Here is a 13,412-nt window from a genome sequence, read left to right as displayed (position 1 = left end):
CATGTTTTACGTGATATCAAAGTGTCACATAGTGCTGTCCCTTTCCTCTTTATTCTGTTTGAGTCGCTGCAGCGTCTCGCAGTCGATCACTGACCAGGTGACGAGAGTTTAGTCTGTGAAGGTTCAGGGCTGAGGCCTTAGAGGTGACATTGGGATTGAGCCACAGTTGAGCTTCTGTCAGACTGCCACATGATCATAGAGGATACGATGTCATTGACAGGCGACCAATGAAGCGTTACTGTGAATAACATCACAGATTTCTCTGGTTTGAGAATTGGTGGAAACATTTGTGATAATGTAAGAACACAGGTCTAGTTGTTTTTAGACATTTTTAATGCGGAAAAGTTACAGATCATGACTTTAAATGTTCCACAGTGTTTCTACACTTCATCAAAGTCAACAACTGCAACAGATGCAGGAACATTAAAGACGCTCACCCTGCACCTTCAAACTGACTGTACTATAAATATCCCTGCAGTGTGTCATGAAACAGGAGCAACTTCAAAGCAGCCTGTTTTCCCTCTATTGAAATCAAACGTGGATAAAGACACTATCCTTGTTAATCACCTTCTACACATTGTGGTTGATGAGAGTTCTGTATGGGGAAAAAGAAATGGGAAATTAACTTGGAAGTGTAATGAGAGGATTTAAGACTAAGACACATGTACAATAATAACTGGGCAGAGGTCCATCCACGCTGACCATTGGCTTTATTTATATCGTGCTGTCTTTTAATGTTAAGGCTCATCTTGAGGTTAGACGGACGGGGAAAGACTTCACTCCTCTGTAGGTGCAGCATCTGGCAGGAAAAAAAAAATCTCAAATCAAGTCTTGTTATTTTTTTTATCTTGACAGTTTAAAAGTTGCTATTGTAAAATGCTAAAGTAATCCTTAAGGTTGAATAGTAACATGATTATTATATACAAAAAAGGCATATGTAGTTTATGCCACAACTGCCAGAATCCTCAGAAAAAACTAGGCACAGTAACGTACTGGACTGTGTCATTGTCAGCTTCATACACTTTGGTGGAGGAAGAGGAGAAAATGCTTCATCTCTGTGCTTTGAAAGACACTGTGTGAGCCTTTCCTTCATTCCCTCTGCATTAAGGTTGAAGTGAACCGTTCCTTAATGATAATTTATACATTCTCTCACTTTAATAATTGGATTAAATATATTGCTTGAACATAATCAGCACTTTATTCAGAAAGTACTGTATGTGTCAGAGTGAAGATGAGCATCTGAGGCAGTGAAGGCTGGAGGAGAGATTTGATTCATGCTGACAGCCTTCATGTGTATGATAAGCCATATATGGTGACATGTTTTAACTAGACTTGTTTTAGTATTAAGATTCCTTGAAAAATGTTTTTTCTACTTAACCTGTCATGTCTTTTTACCTCACAGTGTAGCCAGTAATCTTAATGTAAGACCTCCTCGTGTTTCACCATTTCCAAAATCATGTGTGCTTGAGATGTTGTTTCTTACATGTGGCTCTAAAGACATTTTAATGTGTATACTGTTTAAATTGAGCCAGCAAGTTTTTTTTTTTTTGGTTTTTTTTTAAGTGAAATTGTCTCAATGTACATAGAGGTAGCAGCTGTAGTAGAAGAAACACATAATTTCATGAGGAATTCAAAAGGAAATGGAAACAAGAGAAGTAAATCAAGCCTGAATGACCTTTGACTCCAGGGGTTTATTCCAGAAAGCGTTAAGAGTTTCTTAACCCTAAGATGATGGAAACTCTGGGTTTTCATTCCAGAGACTGAGATCACTTAAACTCTGAGTCAGTTACCATGGTAACTTACTCTGTGAAGCTAACCTGCTTGCTGGCAGGTTTTCTTCAACAAACCCTGGGTTTCTGTCTGTCTCCACCCCTCCTGCTGTGATTTAAGAAGCCGACTGATTGATCATAAAAGACGTAATGTTCGTAAAACAGGTCTTGAGTAACTAATGTCTAATGTCTGTCATATTGTCAACCAGTTCCTCTGCACTGGAACATTTACTATCCATAACTGTTAACAGCAAAAGAAAATCTGTGTGAAGCTTTAGACAAAGACTGATCAATGAAGAATCATTTCTCATGCTGTGATTGGTCTCACTGATGAACAGTCCTGTCATAGAGATCACATATCAGAGGTGATGTGATATTTCTGAGTGAGGATGAAAATACTGTAACATTTAAAAACTGGACTAAACGTGTTTTAAAAGTGAGTGTTTGAATACAGGCTGCAGATAACCCGGTGAACATACTCAGGGTTGATTGAACTAACTCAGATTAGCTGTTCTGGAACTGAAAATTCTGTGTCTTATCTCAAGGTTCATCAACTCAGAGTTCAGGGTTAGAGTCAGTTTGTTAAACCTGCTCTCTGGAATAGAGCCCTGGACCCCGTCTCCACCTGGTATTCACATGTGATCTGTGACCTGCGCTTACTTTTAATAAGTGTTCTCATTATCTCCTCTGCCTGCATTGTGACTTATTAACATGGTGCAGTGTGTCACAGTTTAAGAGAAGCAATTCTCTGGAGGGAATCGCCTTGTGACACACTAACTGAGAGTCATCAGAGCCACGGGGGAGGCCTGATAGCACTAACGCTAGCTTGGCAATCCTTGAAGGTCATGTGACCCTCATCTTTGAGGTTGCAGCTGCTGTAGCTACAGACTGTTTTTAGTGGGTGGGCACGTCTCTACCTTTTTGATTCTTAAGAACAAACCTCCAGGGGCCAGTTTCATAAGGATATATCAGAGTGGTCTGTAGTGTTGGTCCAGTCTTCATTTTACCCACAGACCACTCTAAAGTTAGTCAGACTGTTTCACAAAAAACTAATTTTAAGACAAAAACATGAGACACCTTATCCCCAGGTTAACGCAGGTCTAAGACCAATGTTCACTTCTCTTTGCATAACAATGTTAGCAAACCACATATACGAGTCATGTTTTCCTGTTTTTCGTTGTTTGGTGCTACTTGTGAGTGCAGGTGCTACCGATTGTTACCATGGTAACATAGTCTTAAGCCTAAAATAGTCTGGGGGTAAAGTGTCTGTCTTAAAATGAGTCCATCTCTATTTTTATGAAACATTCTGACATCAGACTGATCTATGAGCAACATGAAGGCTGGACCAACACTACAGAGCAGTCTGACATATCTGTGTGGAACCAACCCCTGATGTGGTCAGGTTGGTCTGACTGCAGTCCACTCACATGCAGATGATACACCTAGAGACAGATCACATGTTAATAGGAGATGGGAAATGGAAATGTCTTTTTGCAACTGATAGGAAACATGTTTGAACGGCCACCAAAAAGTTGTGACGAATCTGTAGAATCACCAGCAGCTTTCACCACCCTCACCACTAGAGGGCCGTGTTCACTTTCAACTGAACTTCACAGTATCTTGTGAAAACAGGAAACATTGGAAACATATTTTGCTTGAAAATTGGCTCAATCTAATAAACTCTTTTCTATATATTAGACTTGTTTCAGATTGTGAACTAACACTGAGCAGCATGTGATTCAGTATTGATTTGCTTTCTTTGACTGGAGAGACCTTTGACCTGACAACATCTCACTGAATCCAGGTGACCCGATGGTCAAAGAGGAGAACCAGTCAAACTGTTAAACTGTTTTCTAAGTATTAATTTGTGACTGTTTGAACACTAATGAGACCAAATACCCAGAGTAAAGTTTGTGTTTTGTGATTAAAATTCAGAAACCAATCCAAAGTTTTCTTATGCACACTGTCCTGGTAACTTGTAATCCAACAACCAGTTCAGACATTTCTTGTCAACACTAATCGCAGGTTGTCCAGAGTACACAATGTCTGACACAACAGAACAGTAACACAACTGAATACATGTCAAATTATACATGTCAGTTATAATTTACTTCCCTAACTGAGAGCAACTGCTGCTACTCATAACATTGAGTTTTACATGCATACTGTTTATCATGTACTGTACTGCACCCAGTTAGTTTTGTATTTCACCAGCATTAAAATGATTAAGCCTCTTAATGAGCCTCTTGTTGTTTTCTTGTCTTTTTCACAGTAGAAAAAGTTCTCATGCTTCACAACTGTAAAGACATCGACTATAGAAACGTAGAAAATTAAACATTACACAGATTAAGACACAGTTTTGAACAGTTTTATACAAGTCATTTTGAATTCTTCCAGCAGATTTTACTCACTATACAAACATGTTTTGTAAATTTTCTTTTTTTTTTTTTTTTTTTTTTTTTTTTTAAGCGTACCTCAGTAGAAAACATTTGTTTTGTGGGTTCCACGCAAAGACATCCTTTGACATTATATTTGTGCATTATTCCTGACTGCGTAATAGGACATTATAAGCACATAAGTTATAATTTGCGGAGAAATTTTTACCATGCCAGCTATATTTTAAAATAGAAATCTGCTGTGTTCAATAAGGTTTCAGTGTTAAAATGCACATTTGCCATCCTTCAAATTCCTTGCTCTATGCACTCGCAAACCCTCGGCCACTCGCTTAGTGGATAATAATAAACACACAAATGTTTATTGAAAACAGGTGGTGAGTGATCATTTCTCTCCAAACTTGAATTTATGTGCTTGCAAAAAAGCTTCTCTGCACAAAATGTCCCACAGCACACTCAGGACAGTGACACACATCTGAGTTTGGTTTGACTGATAACTTGGTCAAAGCTGCTGAGTCAACAGTTTCACAGAGTCTGATCTGCCTCTGCTGAGAAACATAGACATTTACTCTAATACATATGACATTGTTTATACATAACTGCACATTTGTTCTTCTCATTGTAGACTAAACATACAGGAGCATTAAAAACAACACCTACTGAACACATCACAGTTTGTATTGGCTTCAATAGTTCTTGTACCGTGGTATGAATTAATATTTGAAGTATGTTTACTCCAGGTTTTCAAGGCCAATATTTTACCAATACCAGTTGGTAAAACCAGTTTACCAATATTTTTAGGTACCAATATTTTTTACCCAATGTTGCTGATAACATGTTTTGTAAATACAGTGTTTTAAACAGCCCTGTCACTGACTGACTGACTGACTGATCAAATTACACTATTGGTCGGCCAAATGTTGGACTTTCCTGATTGGTTGATGCGTTTTCAAAAATGATCTGGTGCCAACAGCGTCTGATCAACATGTACTGTATATGTGAGCAGAGAGAGGAGGAGAGAAGCAAACAGATAAAGAGCTGAAACACCAGGGTGAATGCAGATTACAACAGAGTCCAGTCCATATTCTAGGTTTTGACCAGGAGCTGGTTTCACAAAGAGACTTTGACTGTCTTAGATAGAACAAACAGTCAGACTTCAGATAGACAAAGCAGTTTAGTCCTTGACTATCTTTAGCTGGACTGTGGTACATTGATTTCTGGGTAAATTAAGATTTTTTTCAAAATAAAAAACTATGGCCGACTGTGGAACCACATCCAACCCCTCAGCTCCGTTCACCCTCAGCAGAAAATGTTTGTCTTTAGGAAGAATTCAACAGTTACAAGGATGTTTAACATGAAGAGTGAAAGAATGAAAAGAAAAATGTGATTTGGAAAAATGTCTGTGGTCTATAAGAACTCTCTCCATATCAATGTTAGCAAACCACAAATTATGAGCTATGTTTTCCTGTTTTTTGTTGTTCAGTGCTACTGGTCAGCACAGTGTCATTGATTGTTACCATGGTAACATTGGTCTTAGGCCCGAGTTAGCCTGGGGGTAAGGTGTCTAATCTTTTAGTCTTAAAATGTAACGTAACAGTCTGACATCAGACTGATCTATGAGCAACATGAAGACTACAGACCAGTCTGACATATCTTTGTGGAACCGTCCCCTGGTCTTGTTAAAGGAGATTTTCTGCCTCTCACTGTCAAAGTTTTGGCCAATGTAAACAAAATATACCAAAAGAATGTATTCACCAACTCATTTTACAGCTGGTGAGCATGAACAAACAATACGTTTCCAAACAGGCCGGAGAAGCTTGGACTCTGATGTCGTAGAGAAAAAGAAAACAACTCAGCTTTTGAATCAATAATTCATTAAAATGATTATTTTATACTCTGGAATGACTTCATCTGTTTGCATTAAACATATGGTTAACACTTAAACTTGTATTGAAGGGAAGTCAAAAATAAAAGCTCAAAAGAAAAGTGCATTAAAACCACACAGATGAATCGTCCATTGCCTGACTGTCTAATCTGCCAGTAACACGTCAGTAAGGAGCATCCAGTGTTAACAACAGACTGTGGTCAGCTGTGATCTGCATTAAGGAGCCTCCACATTCCTGATTAATTCCTTCATATTGTTGGTTGTAACATTTGTTACTTTAGGCCCGTCAAGTAGCATTTGATGCTACATTAGATGTTGTTTCAATATAATATAAATCAATATACTATTATATATTATTACTATATACTGGCCAGCAGTGCCGCTGTGTAGCCTAATGCAATCAGACCATGGACAATCTGGTCTTAATGAGCTGCTTGGATTTCATGAAGTTGTGTGTTAGTTTTGAGCCTTCATACAGAGTCTGATGTGGATTTTGGGGTGTTTGGATGAGCTGGCCCTTTAATACACTTTGCTGTCTGGCCAAAAATGTGATATAATAATAAATAATAATAGAAATAATAGAACATATATTCAGAGGGTGTCTGAACCACCATGTCAAACACAGACCACACTGACTGGCTGAGTTGATTGCTAGGAGATTGTTAGAGAGCCAACATTGTTCAGCTCCTGGCAGCAGTCTGTCCTCATTCTGCCCCCCCCTGCCTCCTCCTGATCACCACTGTGATGAGTCCTTCAGGTAAAGCCTTGACCATGTTCCAGGCCTCGAACCGCGTCATGTCCTGCAGACTGACTCCCTGGACCTGCAGCAGCTCGTCACCACACTGCAGCCCGCTCTGCTCTGCAGCTCCACCTGACACACACACACACACACACACACACACACACACACGACAACAACAAATAAATCAGAGAATAAATCAGAGACTGTAGCCTAGTACTACTCGCACAAGTATCAGTAGTTCAGTTTTATGTAGTTGCTGGTTACGTAGTTGTTCTACAGTTCTTATAATAACTGCACTCCAGTACTTGATTATCTCTCTATCTCTTCCTCCTCTCAAAAAATCAAGATAACCTAAGTGTGATAACCAAAAAGTAATTAAAGAAATATTGAGATCAACTTTTTGCTTACACTTTGGCTCATTTCATTCACAGCAAATTAAATGGAGGCACTTCCTAAAAACCCAGATAGTTGATTAGTGGTAATAAATAAAAAAATCATTTAATTTCATTGTGTACTGTACCTGTGAAGATCCTGCTGATGACTAATGGTCTGTCTCCATGGATTGAGCCTTTTCCTCCCTCCAGAGTAAAACCAACTCCTCCGGCTCCTTTCTCCAGACTCACCACAGACCCCTGCTCCTCCACTGCAACACAACACACAAAACAAAATTCACATGAACGGACATGAACAGGTGTCATTTATCTCACAGAACAAAATGTGAAACCTTTTGAGGCCTATACGTAACCACTGAATTTATTGCCTGCATAAACAGAAAACCCTGGAGATGCTGTGATACTTTGTACGACTCACCTGCAGATGTGGGCTCTTCACTCTTGCAGCCTCCTCCCTCTCGCCCCTCCTCCCCTGCTCTCTTGCAGACGACCACCACAGCCAGCTTCAGACTGCGGGCCTGACGCAGAGCGGCGGTGGCGTCGGCGTGTGTGACACCGCGCAGTGTTTGTCCGTTTATTGACAGCACCTCATCTCCTTTCTGAATAGTTCCCTCCTGAGCCGCCAGGCAGCTGGGAAACACTTTGTGGACCTGCACCGAAGACAACCAGCGTCACTCACACATGGACACACAGGTTCAGAGAGTGAGAGAGTGTGAAATTCAGAGTAGAGGAAGCACTGTAAAGGCCAAAAACTTTCATGTTTATTTTATTTGGTTATGACCAGACTATTTGCCATGCTCTTTATTACCTGGTACATTTCTCCAGCTTATTCAGATCAATACATTCAGTCAGACAATTAGCCTGGTGTTCCCTACTTCATCATACTACTACAACTATTCACCAGCAAAGACACCCTGACAGATTGTAAATATCATCAGAAAGCGAAGGCACGTTCAACACCTCTGGTCAACCAGACCCCTCATTATTACTAAGGTTTTACTAATGCTGACATATTATTGTTATACAGTATTGAACAATCAATTTCTGACTACAGACTCCTTACATAAAACAGATCAATGAATCAAATACAACATTGCATTTGCACCTTTTAACTCAAACAAGACTAGGTCTAAGCCTAGTATCTGTCTGGACCGCCTATGGTCAAATCCTGATTTTATAACTGTGACGTCGTCTGACAAAATCACCAAACACATGAATGAAAGACAAAGACTGAGCTGTGATTTCAGCTGGATTTACTGTTACATGATCAGAGTGGAAGTTAGAAGAGACAGACTCTTTCTTCTTCAGTCTCTCACACAGAGCACAGCACACGTCTGGATCCACAATAGTTTAGTCTTTCTTTACTTCAGCTCCAAACGTAACAGACTTTTATTAGAGGCAGGTCTCTATGTCTGACTCCCTGTTTGATATGTAGGGTTGGTCATAGTCGTTAGTACGAAGCTTCGTTACAGATGACTTCTCTCTCTCATGCTTGGAAACCAGAGTGGCTCTGTAGACTATCAGTAACAAGAGGTGTGGCCCAAAGCCCCCGGTCAGCATCTGTACACAGTCCAGTCCTGAACCAGGTCCTTCAGTGACAGTCCAGGTTATAGGGCTCGCATAAAACGAGTTTAAACAACATGCTCACTCTTGATCATGTTTGAACTCACATACTAGATGTCGCAGTTTCAGACAACTGTTCACCTCCATACAAAACTAACAGATGAACCAACAGGTGTTACATTCATGCAAATACAGCTAAGTATACATCCACCATCACTGCCATCATGTGATGGTTCATATCAGATATTATTGGTCCAACCAAAACTTAACAGTCATGTAGACTGCCTGAAGAAACTACACTGTATCATCACATAACAGTTTAAAACAAAATCTTCCTGACAAGCCAATACATTTCCCAGCTAACTGGAAACAGTCATGTTTTTGCTCGGGTTTCAGACCTGAATACAATTCATTAGTCTTACATGCAATTAATGGTTTGGCTCCACATTTGTGACCTGCTCGCTGACTAGAGTCCAGGCAGAGCTCTCACATCATCAGCTGCTGGTTTTCAGATACAAATCAGATGAAGGTGCTTTGAACTACTTTGGTCCCACTCTCTGGAACAAACTACCTGATCACCTGAAAAGAAACGTGCTAATTAAATGAAACACCTTGCCAAGCCTGAACACCATCACTCAGGTAAGCAGCCCTGTATCGTAGCTGCTCATTCCTTCACCCTCACAGTCACACGTTTGAGAGAAAAATAAGTTAAAAAGAAGTGCGATTTTTTTTTTTTTATGAGCATGCACAATCTTGTGTTGCTCTGATAAATTGTGATTGTTTTGGGTTTATTTCTATTTCTTTAGTAGAAACTAGTCCCAAATAAACATGCTCTGCTCTGCAGTTATCCAGAGTAACAATGACAAGAAGAGAAACTGTTCTTGAAGATTTTAAATGTTACTTTTCAAAGTTCATTCACCTTCATTGTTTCTTGGTCTTTTATTGTATGAGTGAGTACAGGTTGCTGCTGTGTGTTAATGTGTGTAACATGCTCCTCATACAGGCAAAACCTCAATACCATTTTATCTATTCTGTCTCATTTTCTACCTCTGCAATTATATTCTCTTCTTATTTTTCTTTGTTTTCTCTTACATGTTTGTTGCATCCTCTGATATGTGTTTGGTCAAATCTATGTCACTATTGATTCACTTCTCTTCACTTGTTTTCTATTCACTTAATAAAGAAAAGAAAATGTTTCTTGGTCTCAGAGACAGATCATTTCTCAGAAGCTGGATTAATGAAACGTATCTGTAGATATAAGTGAATGAAACTTTGTTAGGATTCAGTATGAATGTGCATTGTTTGTTGTGCAGTGAGAAGCTAAGTTGTCATGGTCATGTGTCAGTCTAACCCTTGTGTAGCTAGTGTTGCTTACTGTGAGAGCTTTGCTCTCCAGGTCCGACCCTCCAGCGATGCTGAAGCCCAGCCCAGCTCCCTCCTCTTTATGCAGAATCACTACGTGGATGTCCACCAGTTGCTGTGGTGAAAAAGAAGCAGTTTATTTCACTTTTTATATGATTATCTGAGATGACATTTTAAACTGGTCAATGAGCCACCAAGCACTCTTCACATAAACCTACAGTATCTTTATTGTCATTTCTAGATCCATCCATCCATTAACTATACCATTTATCCTTCTAGGGTCGCAGGGGGTGTGCTGTGTGTGTGTGTGTGTGTGTGTGTGTGTGTGTGGGGGGGCGGAGCACCTGGAGAGAACCTACACAGCCACAGGAAGAACATGCAAACTCCACACAGAAAGGCCCCAGAACCTTTGCAAATGTAATATTTCACAGTGAATTACTTTTGAGATCAACGTGTCAGTTACAATTAATCTTAATGGAGCCTGAGTCAAGACGTGGTTAGCCTAGCTTAGCATAAAGACTGGAGGAAGAGGGAAACATTTGGCCTGTCTCTGTCCAAACACCTCTCCAGCTCTAAAACTGATGAACGTCATGTCTCTTGTTGTTACATTTAAATCTGTCAATTTGTAGGTCCACAAGAAATTGAATGAATAAGGAATTAAATGTTTCCCCATCAGGGTTTTTTACCTGACAGATGAAATGAGTACCTCTAAAATCCAGGCTGCATCCATGAATTTAAAGTCATTTTCTTTGTTTTTTTGTTTTTTTGAAGTTTCCACATAATGGGAAAGAGTTCTCAGACTGGAGCCCACTATACAAAGGAAACTTAAAAAGAATCAAAATAGCTGCATGAGGTTTGACCTGGTGAGACAGGCTTTATTCCAAGTGAAAATCTGGTTGTTTTTCTACCTTCAGCGTGTCTTCGTCCAGAGTTGAGACTTCCTGGATCATCCCCTGTATTTCCTGTGAAGGGATGGCTGAGATGACAGAGTAGGCAGAAGCAGAAGTGACTCCTGTCTCGTCTCGAGTTCCCCTCTCCCCTCTCTCGATGGTCCATTCCCTCAGTGTGGCCAAGCTGTTTCAAGACATTATGTCAGTTACACACCCCTGAGCATGGTGCTGAAAACAGATATATACTAAAAACTGAAAATAATAATTATACGAAAGTCAAAAAATAAGAAAATATCAACTTTTGGACACGTATGGGAGCTAACCACCTCCCTATGCAGACTTTAGACCATCTCACAGTGTACGGCGCTTTTTAAATGGTGCAAAAAACAAGGCGCTTAAGGAGCCATTGGGTGTTCCTGTGTAGTGACAATTTTCACCCAGGTGCCAACAGACTGCCACTGTTTCTCTGGTTAAACAGGAAGTGTTTTTTTTTCAGCCTGAACCCACTTCCTTATGAATATAAAACAGTCACAGTATGCCATTTGTGAGAGAACCCCTGTTTAAATAATAAAACGCTACAAGTCACGGCCGCCCGTACCTCTGTGTGGAAGTCTTACCTGACAGAGAATCCTCTGTCGGCGCCATCAGCAGCAGGTTCAGACTCCTCGGGGTTAGAAACAGCCACTGCAGACTGGTCCTGCAGGTTACCATGGCTGGAGTTCATGGGTAGAGAGCGCATCAATGCTTGTGAAACCTAGAATAAAAACAACACATTATAACACATGAAAATGTCGTATGAAAACTGTTCAGCTGCTTGAACGACAATTCAGGTTTTATTTTTACTTATTTCCATAGTTTTGGTAATAATTTCTCAACAGCAAGCAACAGGGTCGTAGGTTGTAAACTGACAACAAGAGAATTTAATGTAATTGTAAAATACTGACCCCCACTGAATCGCCCTGATTTTTTTAGTTTTTTTTACCCCAACAATCTAGTTATAGTGGTTTCACAAGATCAATCATTTTTCACTTGAACAGCTGATTTTAAGTTAAAACATTGACTGGTGTAATTGGTGCATGAAATCGACCTTCATGTCCCTGGAGAGCTCCAGCTGGACCCCTGTGACCCTCACCCAGCCTGACTAGGTTCATAGCAGGAGTTAGGAATTGACCTACTGTACTTGAAGGCCACTGTACACTGTGCAACAACAGTGACTGTGCATGTCACACTGTGTGAGATGGGTCTAATACACTCTGGGTGATTCCAACTTTTATGCATGTCAAATTCCTTGTGAATCAAAAAATGCAAGCAAAGACAACTTGCATCATCATCATCTGTACTGTTCATGCACAGTGTATTCAGAACTGTGTTGGCCAATGTATTCTGAGTCATTTCGTGTCATATTGCAATTTGATGATTTGTTCATGTGGGTGTTACCAACAGTCACACTGTGAGAAATTTACAGACTGTCCTCCAAAACGAGCCCACACGTCGTCTGTGCAGCAGGTTATTATGACCCATAGTTATGTTTTGTTGCTAGGCAACATCTAATGGTAGAAGTAATTATGACAGGAGCAAAGGAGAAAGTGCGGTGACGTAGTATAAACAGAGACAAAGTCCATGTCAGTAGGACGTTGTGGTGGATCGATGAATATGACACAGGAGAGCGGTGTTCGATTCCCATGTGAAACCATTAGTTTATGTTGTTTCTATTATCCACAACCGTTCGTTTTTAGTATTGTAACCATGACAACAAAGATCGTCTGATGTTAAGCAAGTATTTATTTGAACTCAAATCACGATCTTTTCCTAAACCTAACCAAGAAGTTTTTGTGCCTAAACCTAACCAAGACATGACCGTTATTATAGTAACCACAGCACAGCCTCTCGGTACAGTCGTGCACTATTTCAGGAGACACTCTTATGGGTCGTATCAGAGGGTTGAAAAAAACAACCTATATGGTTGCTTAAGAGGACTTGCTGGAAATTAAATGCAGCTCTGATCCTCTAAACTGGCTCTCTCTCACAGTGAGATCCATGTGGTTATTATACATGTGCTTTTTTACTATCACCTCAAACTAAAGTGATGTAGATGATCTGATTAAACTGTTTGCAGTTTGTTGACAACCTGTCGGATCATCTGACTGCTCATGTTTCTTGAACCATCAGACTTAGAAATGATGGTCAAACCTATTACAGAAGAACTAAACTGTAATTGCCCTTTAAACAATTTTCAGTTAAATACAGTACAGATATGGATGTGTCTACATATGTGGGGTAACTTTGTACTGTAATTTTCATATCCAAAATCTGGGGTCAAAACAAGAAACAACTCCAATGCGCTGAGCTGGAGGTTTACGTATATTAAGCCTCCACTATCTCTGACTATGACAAACAAAGTCCATTACCATGTGTG

General features: G+C 39.9%; 1 protein-coding gene across 1 annotated transcript in view; it reads right to left on the bottom strand.

Annotated features, from left to right (window-relative positions):
- Positions 1-6,033: 6,033 nt before the first annotated feature.
- Positions 6,034-13,412, bottom strand: part of il16 (interleukin 16) — a 38,278-nt gene continuing 30,899 nt past the window's right edge. The window contains exons 16-21 of the mRNA XM_022742149.1: positions 11,614-11,750; positions 11,015-11,180; positions 10,120-10,221; positions 7,600-7,831; positions 7,310-7,432; positions 6,034-6,906 (exon numbers count right to left, since the gene is read on the bottom strand). Of these exons, the coding sequence (XP_022597870.1) occupies positions 6,752-6,906; positions 7,310-7,432; positions 7,600-7,831; positions 10,120-10,221; positions 11,015-11,180; positions 11,614-11,750 (915 nt within the window). The 3' untranslated portion in view covers positions 6,034-6,751. The remainder of the gene's footprint in view (positions 6,907-7,309; positions 7,433-7,599; positions 7,832-10,119; positions 10,222-11,014; positions 11,181-11,613; positions 11,751-13,412) is intronic.

The sequence above is a fragment of the Seriola dumerili genome, unplaced genomic scaffold (genome assembly GCF_002260705.1).
Source record: "Seriola dumerili isolate Sdu_G_001 unplaced genomic scaffold, Sdu_1.0 BDQW01000003.1, whole genome shotgun sequence".
NCBI classification, from domain to species: domain Eukaryota; kingdom Metazoa; phylum Chordata; class Actinopteri; order Carangiformes; family Carangidae; genus Seriola; species Seriola dumerili.
This window is presented reverse-complemented; position numbering and strand designations above follow the sequence as displayed.